Source organism: Meleagris gallopavo, chromosome 6 (assembly GCF_905368555.1).
Source record: "Meleagris gallopavo chromosome 6, MGAL_WU_HG_1.1, whole genome shotgun sequence".
Classification (NCBI taxonomy): Eukaryota; Metazoa; Chordata; class Aves; order Galliformes; family Phasianidae; genus Meleagris; species Meleagris gallopavo.
The window spans coordinates 42,455,823-42,465,705 of NC_139409.1; the positions used below are offsets into that span (position 1 = coordinate 42,455,823).

General features: G+C 48.6%; 1 protein-coding gene across 1 annotated transcript; it reads right to left on the reverse strand.

The window, feature by feature from the left end:
- Positions 1-3,155: 3,155 nt before the first annotated feature.
- CLEC3B (C-type lectin domain family 3 member B) lies at positions 3,156-9,556 on the reverse strand. Its single transcript, XM_003207243.5, has 3 exons — positions 9,416-9,556; positions 6,103-6,201; positions 3,156-4,899 (listed from the first exon to the last, which is right to left on the reverse strand). The coding sequence occupies exons 1-3, from the start codon at positions 9,519-9,521 to the stop codon at positions 4,499-4,501; spliced, it is 606 nt and encodes a 201-aa protein (XP_003207291.2). The 5' UTR covers positions 9,522-9,556; the 3' UTR covers positions 3,156-4,498.
- Between the last annotated feature and the right edge of the window lie 327 nt (positions 9,557-9,883).

Here is a 9,883-nt window from a genome sequence, read left to right on the forward strand (position 1 = left end):
AGAATTTAATCTTGTCTGCTCTGAGCTTTTTAGCAGTGGCCAGCTTGCTCCATCACATGAGACCACACATGGTCAAGTGAGAGCTGAAGTGGGAGGTGTCCCAGGAGATCCTGACAGCTCTCTCATTTTTGCCCAAAGAGGAGAGGAACCACAAAGCTGCCCTTGATGCAGCCAGATCCCAGGCCTCACAATCAGGACTTTCCATGTACCTCTCAGATCGTCGAGGCCCCCTGATCATCATGGGAACCAAAGACTACCCATTTGCTTTTGGATGCACACACTGCTCACTGCAGTTTTCCTCCACAGATGTTTGCTCTCTATTCAGAGTGAATTTATCACTTGATAGAAGTTGTGAGGTGGTTTTACTTCTGACTGTGGATGCTACTGATACTTGCAGTTCCAGCAGGTTTGAAAGCAGACTGTTCTCACTATAGGCCAACAAAACAATTCAGGTAAATATTTAAAAGAAGGAAGAAATCTGAATGACTATTTTTGCTTGTTTTCATGCTTTTCACATTTGATACGTAGGAGGTTTTTTCCTCAGTTACATGCTTTCAGGTTTGACTCCCTTTCCTGGGGGACCTGCTACAGTGACATGCTGTGCTTTCCTTCCTTTCCAGAGAGTGTGTTTTCATTTATCATTAGGAAGCACTGCCTGTTGCTCTGCCTCCTTCTTGAAAGCACATAGAGTTTCTAGGCTGTGTAGAAAATTGTCAGTCAACGGCTGTAGGTACATGGCACCCCACCCACATAGCTCCTCCCAGGTCCTCATTTTTCAATGGAGACAATTGTTTCACCATGTTTTTAACGGATGCTATTTCTGGACCATTTCCTAAAAGTTGACTCTTTTAAGGCATACTTGAGCATTTGGCTTTCTGTTCTGACGTATTATAGAATGAAGTACAGCAGCCAGTTTCCCTGTGTGTGTTTTGCAGCAGCTGGTGCCCAGGCAAGTGGAGAAGTTGGAGAATAGGAGGCACAGGGGAGACCTTACTGCTCTTTTCAACTGCCTGAAAAGGAGGTTGTGGTGAGGTGGGGGTCAGATGCTTTTTCCATGTAAAAATGATAGGACAAAAGGAGATGGCCTCAAGCTGCGCCAGGGGAGGTTCAGGTTGGATATTAGGAAAAATCTCTTCTGAGAAAGAGCAGTGAGGCAGTGGCACAGGCTGCCCAGGGAGGTGGTGCAGTCACCGTCCCTGGAGGTGTTGAAGAACCGTGTGGATGTGGCACTGAGGGACGTGGTCAGTGGGCATGGTGGGGGTGAGTTGGCTGCTGGACAATGTGATCTCAGTGGTCTTTTCCAACCTGAATGGTTATCTTGCAGCCTTGGTTATCTTAGCCCCAGCAAGGTGAGTGTTGTCACAGGTGGGAGCAGAGGTGTTTGGGAGCAGTTCCTTGTGGAAGATAGTGGGATAAGACTGCATCTAAATATTATTAAAGTAGAAGGTGTTGTGTAAGACCATGTGCCATGATTGTGTATTGTTGTGCCCCTTGCTTAGCAGGACACTTCAGCACAGTATTAACTGCTCTGTGATTAGCCAATCCACTTTTAACCAAGTGTTCCTTTGCTTGTTCTTAAGGAACTTGGTGGACTGGTGCCAGGGCCATCAGTTGGGTATATCAGTGTTGCTCTGTTAAAATCAGCTGTGGATGGTGTAGTGCTGGGTAACACTTTCTAGGACATCAGCCAGAAGCCTTTCTTCTCTTACGAATATGTGTGCCTTCCACACTTCATCTTTTCGCTCTGCAATGCAAGTGGAGAGTCAGCTGAACAGCGTGATGAGTGGCACAAGGTCTATCACACACTGCTATTTTAATGGGGTTTATCTGGCCTTGCTGTAAGGTTTGGAGACATCAGAGCAGCCTCGATGCCCCAGTCCTGTGATAGAAGGAGGTGGAGCCAGGACAGAGGAAAGATGTGGATTCTGGCCTTCAGAACAAAAAGGAATGCTTTGGTTAAGGAGTCTTCCAGAGAGTCTGCCACCAAGAAACTGCTGATACAAAATCTCAGCTCCTCCCTGTGTTAAGAACAGCACACCTTTAGCTTTTAAAAGAAAATCCATAGTTCATAATGTACAGTAAAGAGCAGCATGTAGAGAACTTTTAAACTCTTAAGTGTATCCCTAAGTGTACAAGGTGAGGCACGGCATCCCAGGTCCAGCAAGATGGCAGGAGCAATGTCACCTTTTCCCATGCTCATTGCAACTCCAGAAGAGCCAACTATCTGGGAAGGACAGTGCCTGGTAGCAGCAGAATGCTGTGAAAACAGGCAGCAAGAGAGAGAGAGGAGAGCAACTTGTTATACTGTAGTTTTTGACATATTGACTCCTTAATGTTTTCATGATGAATATCCTTTGGCACTGTTCTCCAGGGCTGTTTTTAAGGTTCACACTCCGTGCACCTGCATCTTCCCCAAAGCCCAGCACTGCAAAGACCTGTGGCTTTCACACTGTCCCTTTTGTTCCTGGGCTATTATAAAAGACTTATTTTTATTTCTCTGAATGTGCATTTGCATTTTAAGACCTTGCAGTTTATGAGCAATCAAGATCAAAGCCAGCAAGGCTTTGGGCTTTGCTACTTTGCCTTCATACAAATCTCAGAAATGGAGAGATCATCTGCCTAGGGAGCCAGAGAGTATGCATGGAGATGAGCTGGCTCATGGGATGCTGCCTTGGCATGCTGGCAAGCTCTGCCTTCCACAGCTCTGCATGGTTTTTGGGGGACGCTGAGGGGAAGGAGGAGGAGGGAGGAACTCTCACCACCTCAGCAAGGGAAGGAAGGGGATGCTTAGTGCTGCCACAGCTTTGCTGGCTATGAAGGAGGAGGTAGGCAGGTGGGGAAGGGCCACCTCCCCAGCATTGCCACTGCTGCTGGGCATGGGCAAGGGAAGGACCTTTCTTCTGGGCTGGCTCCTGAAAATTCCCAGCAGCAAGAGGAGGGAGGAAATGTTATTTTCCTGTAAAAGGATTCCCTGCCTCTGACTGAAATGATAAGAGGAGGGACAATCCTACAAATGAGGTCACAGAACAGTGGACCCTTGCTTCCTGCTTTTGCCCTCTGCCTCCGATGTCCCTTACCCTCAAACAGATCCCTGGTGCTGTTTTGAAGAGAAAGGAGAAGGAAGCAGTCCCACCACACTGACTCAACTCCATTCCTTCAGCAAGCTATATATATTTTTATTTCATATTCATCTGAACAGCAGAAAGTTTGGCAATAATAACAGCCTGGGAAGTATGCACTGTGTGTGTGTGTGTTTTGACCCCTCCAGCTTGGCTCTCCCACATGAAATTCTGGAAACCCCACCACCATGCTGGTTTTAGGCAAAGCAGCAAATAGAAATGCTTCTCCTAAGGGCTCCTCATGAACATATGATTCCCAGCCATGCTAGGAATGTGTAACCCAAAGAACTGGGCTGGCACCAAGCACTGGGCATCAAAGAGCCACTGGTGTGCAGCAGTCAGCAAATCAGTGTCAGCAAGACTGTGATTGCCTTCCCATCATTCCAATTTATATTTCAATTTTTTCAACCCTTTTCTCAGCAGAAAGTTTCCAAGGCCAGGGTCTTCAGCTTTACCAGCGCATGTGGTTCTCAGCACATTTGTGTTTGCTGAGGACTGGGCCTTGACCATCAAGGACTGGAGTAATCACTAATACAGGCCCTAGAGTGACTAAAGTCAGACTTGTTGAGGTTTACTTTTGGTAGCTAGTTGCCTTCTATAGAGCAGCATATTACCAGATAGCGTTGCAGGTTTTTTGTTTACTTGATACTTTCACCTTCTGCTCTCATGAATATATTTGACTGAGTATGCTGCAAGTAATCATTGCTTCCTGCATGGGGCAGGAGGATAAATAAAGCTTATGGCAGGAATTTTGAAAGATCTGACGCTGGGGCTAGCTCCCTCACTGAGATAAATGAAGCACTTTCTTCTGACTGATGAGAAAAGGATCAAAAAAAAGGGGAATGCTTGTGGGAAAGACACTTTTCCTCTCAGCATGCCAGCCCCTTGAGCAGCGTGACACTGAGCCAACAGTTCCAACAGTGCTTGGGTACAAGGCCAACGGTTCTGAGCACAAAGCAGAAATAACACGCTCTGCTCTCTGAGACAGGATCCCGATCCCTGTGCCAGGGCCTGCAGAGGAGCAAGGCTGGAGGAGAAGGCACAGACTGGCATTGCCGTGTCCCAGCAAGGTTCAGCAAAGTGGCAACGGAGGCTGCAGAGAGACAGCCCGGGCAGCCCACATGGCTGTTGATGAGGCTGGGCTGTTACACCAGGTCTTCATCGAAACCACCTCATCAGTTCCCCGTGTACAAAAATATATCTATACATCATGCCATAGGGAGAGGGATGCAAATGGGGCTGGATGCAGCCGAGTGAAAGGCAGCGCAGCTCCGACCTGATACCAGGCCATGGCGGCTGCCCCGGTCGCAGCGCTACGTGGAGGTGCGTGTGGGTGTGTGAGCGTGCACGTAGCCATCCTACAGCTCTACAGAGCCCCGCTACACGATCATGAACTGGCAGACGTAGGGCAGCTGCTCCTTGCACCGCTTGTCAAACCACTTGCCCACCGCCACCCCTGACAACGCCGCGCAGTTTTCCAGCTTGCCGCCATCAGGCTGGGTGGTGATCTCGGTCTCCCAGTTCTTGTAGCGGATGGGGCCACCCGTCATGTCAACCCACTTGCCCTCGGCTGCCATGTCATTGAGGCCCAGCCAGATCTCTGCCTCGTTCCCGATGCTCTTTCGCATGTAGTCGTAGAGCGCGTCGTTCTCCTCTCCACCCTGCGGCGTGCCCAGCGTGCCGCCCTGCGAGATGCAGTGCTCGCTGGCTTCGTGATATGTCTTGCTCTCAGAGAACGCCAGGAAGCACTTCATGTGAATTTTGGTGCCTTTCAGGCAGACTGAGAAGTTGCCACGTGAATGGAACAGAGAGACAACAAGAGAATTGGGTTTAGAATGGACATCCTGCAAACACAGCATGTGCATCCCTCAGGGCCCCTTGTTGTCACGGGAAGAATATGGCCTCCCCATTTGGAAACAGCCTCCCAGAAAGATCCCAGGGGTGAGCCCATCCTTGGTGGGCTCAAGTTGAGGCTACAGGCTCTGGATTGAGTTCCTTGGGGTACAATGTATCTCTGCTGGGGGCTGGAGCATTTAGGGAAAAGCAGCCAGCAGCCTGCAATTGCAGTTCAACCATCTTGATTATGCAAGAATGAAAAAAATGTCTTTTTTAATAGGTTTTGATCAGAAGTGTTGTACTTGCAGAGGTAGAGGTCTTTAGAGGAAATTTCTACTTGCCTCTGATTTCATTGTTAAGAATAGCAACTTTTTAATTTTTAAGCTTTAAACCCTGAGAATGCAGGGTACTCCATCCAAAGAATAGCTAATCAGAGCTATGCATTAATATCCAAACTGCTTACATTTCAATGACTGAGCTTGGATCTAAAGCCTTGATTTTGCTTGTGTTTCTTTTCCTTTAGGGAGAAAATTCTCCTTAACTTGCACTTTTGGTGCATTTCTGTTTCGTGTTCTGCAGATCCTACTGGTGTCATGGAATTTGCACAGAATAACCATGGAGCACATGGTTCTTTTTCATGGAAAAAGAAATTTTGGGGCCTGTACTCCACGCTTGTCACATAAGGCATGGGGGGATCAACCCCCAGCAAGGTTGCCTGGGCAAGAGCATGGAATGTATGAGGGATTAGGTAACCAGCTCCCCAGGCTTCAGACAAAAGCCTGAGGCAAAGAATAAAGCTCATTTGACTGAAGTGGAGAATAATCTATTACCCTTCTTGCTGATTCGTGACGGAAAATGAACATCTGGCTTAGTATCATAGAAATATCAATAGCTCTGCAAATGGGAAGTTCTAAGGCATAAAGAAAGGAGCCATATGCTGCATGCTTGTCATTAACTGCCTGAGGCGCTTCCTGTGCCTGGAGGAGCTGCAGAGAGACCACGCTTTGCTTTGATCCACAGTTTGCTCCGTGTGATGGACACATCATCATGGCCTGCTTGGGTATCCCTTGTCAACATCACCTGGACTACTTTAAAAGCACCTCCTCTCTCTAAGCAAAAGCCAAGCCTTCTTCAAGGAGTCCTTTACCTGTCTGAAGTGCTTGCTTCTCCTTCAGTAGAGCAACCTCCTGAGAGATGTTGTCAATCATGGCCTTCAGGTCTTCAATCATTTTGAGACTCACACCATCTGTTGGAGAAATCCAGAGAGAGCATAAACATCCACCACAGTCCCAAAGGAGGCAGCTGAACTGTTTCTATCATCAAAAGTCCCCAATTCCCTGCCCACAAAGAAAGGCAAAAAAGATTCCCACAGTCAATCAGATAGCATTTACTCACTAGTCTGACTGCACCATCAGCCCAGGTCCCTCAGGCTGGGTTTTGGGGCACTGCTCTCCTCACTTGTTAACCACCAACTCCTGGATTCAAGCATGGGCAGTGGTGGCACCAGTTCTGGGATTGCTGGCTCTGGGTGAATGACATGGCTGATCCAAGCATCATGGCTTAATGTTCACAATGTTTCCAGCAGGGGAGTTGTGGTGACAGCAGCACCACTGTAGTGGGCTGCTCAAGCTAAAGCGTTTGGTCTACTGTACATTCGTATTGCATGGGGAGACCTGCCCAAAATTATTCTGGGAAGCACACTGATATTGCCTGGTGAAAAGTGTCATCTGTGGCTTTTTTAGGTGAGAAGTGCAGCACAACATTTTCATTGCAGCCTCCTTTGTAAAGTTAATCTTTCCTCTACTGCAAGCCACAGTGATGTCTCCTAAGACATAATGAGGAGAATGAGCTGCAAGAAACTCATCCCTTCAGTAAGATTTTGCTAGCATTAAATGGAGTCCTGTATCATGGATCACGCTGTTACCAGAAAGGTCACTAACATATGGCTTAGCACCAGCCCTTCCCTCTCTGGTTTCTCCTGCACAGAAAGACTGGCATGGGATGGAGGAGGTGGAAGATGGGACATAAAGGCATTTGTGGTCATTGCACTATACCTGTCACTCCTCAGTTTGCCCACAAAGCGGCAAGAGAGGCTTCCTTTGGGGTTAGGGAGCTGGGGAGCCCAGCCATCAAGTGAGGCAAGTGGGGAAGGAACTTGGATGCTCACCAAAACCACCAGCTTGAAGATTATATGTGTCATGAATACAAAAGCACAGACAGACCAGGAGGAGAGCCTTCAGCTGCTTTCCTCCTTGCTCAATTAACTTTAATGGGTTCAGTTGCAATTCAGGCACTAGCTATTATTTTGGTGCCTTGATGAAAATACTTTGTGGGAAACAGCTAATTAGCACAGATGTTTATCCACATAAGCCTCTTTTCTAGCAGAACGAATGTCCCTCAGGTTTAAGTAACATCCAAAGGCCATGGTGAGGCACTCAGTGAGTCTTGCCAGGGCACTCCATTCGTTGCTCTGCTTGGGAGCAAGAGTAGTATTTGTCTCTGCACCTTTATTTCCTGAAAGCTCATCTCTGTAAGCTGTGATCAAAGCTGTTGCAATTGTTTTTGGTGCTGCTGAAGCCATCAGTGTGCCAGTGCTGTACCTGGGAGCCAGAGCAAGTCCTGGGGTAGCCACCCCTGAGCAGGAACGCTGAGGACAGGGACAAGAAGAGAAGGGAATTGCAGAAAGACCTGGGTTTTGATGCTCTGGTCATGAAAGCTTCATAAGCAATGTTTCTGAGGCTGCAAATGGGGGCTCAGGACTGATTTTACTTGTTGCAAAGGCATGTTGCATAAGCTGTGCCTCAGCCCAGCATGTTCCTGGAGCACAGGAGGGGATGGAGAACCTCTGCATGGGGTTTGTGTTGCTGGAAACGTCTGCAGGCACTTTCTGAAGACTCTTCCTTACTGACGTTGAGGCTCTGAGATCACATGGGAATTGGGGTAAAGTCAGGAGCAGAGCCCATGTTCAGCCTCTACATGCCTATTTGCAAGTACCTGCATCTGGACTCCAAATACCTTAAAAATATGTGTTGGAGCTACACAGAGGTGCTCCCTCCATGTCCTCATGGACTCTGTCTGGCTGCAATCAGGGGAAGCCCCCAATGCCAGGGGTCCCTAGCCTGGACCCTCTCCTGGTGGCATCACTCCTGCAGCTGTGGCCACCCCCACCCCACTGGGGTTTGGAGAGGATTTGCTGAAGTGCTGCAGCTGGAGCAATTACTGGGAGCAATTTGAGAGGGGAATAAAACAACAGGCAAAGTGAATGTGTTATTTCAGCATTTTTGAAATGGTAGTTTTGGGTTTTTCTTGGTGAAATGACACCATTTTTGCTCTGAAGGAGATCCAAATGTAAGCAATAATTACATCATGAAGAAAGAAAAGAAATAGCGCAAAGAAAGAAAAGAGAAAAAAGAGCTGAAAAGGCTTTGGCTCAAAGCATTGATTTCTTGTTTGTGGCTTGGCCACACAGATTAAGAAATACAAACCCAGCAAAATGCCCCAACACTCCCATGACTTTGCCCTGTCCAAGCCACCCCAGTGAAGGGCAGGGGGACTGCAAGGGGGTTGCTGGTGGTTTTCATTCCCTTCATCTGGCCTCCAAGTGGGACAGGAGCAAGGATGGGGGACAGAAGAGTGACATCCCATCCTTACCATGAGTGGGCTTGGACATGGCAAGGGATGAAGAGGAGCCCCAGGAGATGGGGCTCCATCACTTCCAGCGATAGATGAGATCTCCCTAAGAAATGAGATTCCCTCCTGCCACATTCCAGAAATGCAAGGTGGTATTTTTGCTATACAACACAGGTAGAAACCACTGCTGTGGACTAAGCAGATCTGCACCAATTTCATAGAGGTCCACTGGGAGAAAAAGCTTCTCAAGGATGGGATCTGACAAAAATAGCTGCTGGGAGAGCACGGCCAAGTGAATTCCTGGGATGCTTCCTTTCCACTCTCGTTTGCTCCGAAGAGCAAAGTGCCTGCAAAGCAGTTCACCGCCTGCTCTGTGCTCTGGGTGTTTGCTCTGGGCTGTGGAGAGGAGGGATGAGAAGAAAAGCACTTGAAAATGATGAGCCGTGTTGCCTGTAATAGGTGATGTACCTCTGCCTGCTCCTGGCTGCAGCTCTGCCACAGCTGCCACTTAGCTTCTGGAAAATGAATGAGCAGAGGTAGGGGCTGGAGGAAGGGAGACCATAGCAGAGGGGAAGTTTGGGGAGAGCCTAATGGAGGACGCAGAAAACATGGTACCTTCTGACCATTAGGCTGCCCCACTGCATGCATTCAGTACAGCAGCCCACCCAAACCACTTCCCTATCCTTTCTAAATTATGAAAGCATTCCTACAGGTGTTAAAAGAAAAAGAGACTTCCTTGGGTTTTTAAAAGCTAAAAGCTCCATTAGAGCACCCCTAACTGTGCCAATTGCCCCCCACGCCAGGCAGGATCCTGCAGACTTGGCCCTTACCTTTCTTGGAGGCCGCAGGCTTCTGCCTGCCCTTGCCGTTCTGCTGGACGGAGATGTGGGCGAGGGAGACGAGGCAGAGCAGCAGGCAGGCTTCCCGCAGCGCCATGCCGAGCACTGAGCTGAGCAGGACTGACTGTGCTCTGCTCGGCCCAACACGCCGGCTTTAATCAGCAGCGTCTGGCCAAGAAGCTGGCCCCGGGCTGCTCGCGGCTTCCAGAGGCCGCAGGGAGGGCCCAAACGGCTCTGGCCAATGCTGAGAGCAGCCCAGCCAGCTTTCGTCGCTTGTTTTTGTTAAAAAGTAATTAAAAAAACCACACACACACACACGAAAAAAAAACCCACAAGCGTACTGAGAGACAATTCAGCTGAACCTAAGGGAACGGCTGGGAATACAGCTGGAATGATTCCCTATGACTCTCAGCACAACGCCAAGAGGTTGGTCTCACGTTTCAGTGATGGCAGTGGCAC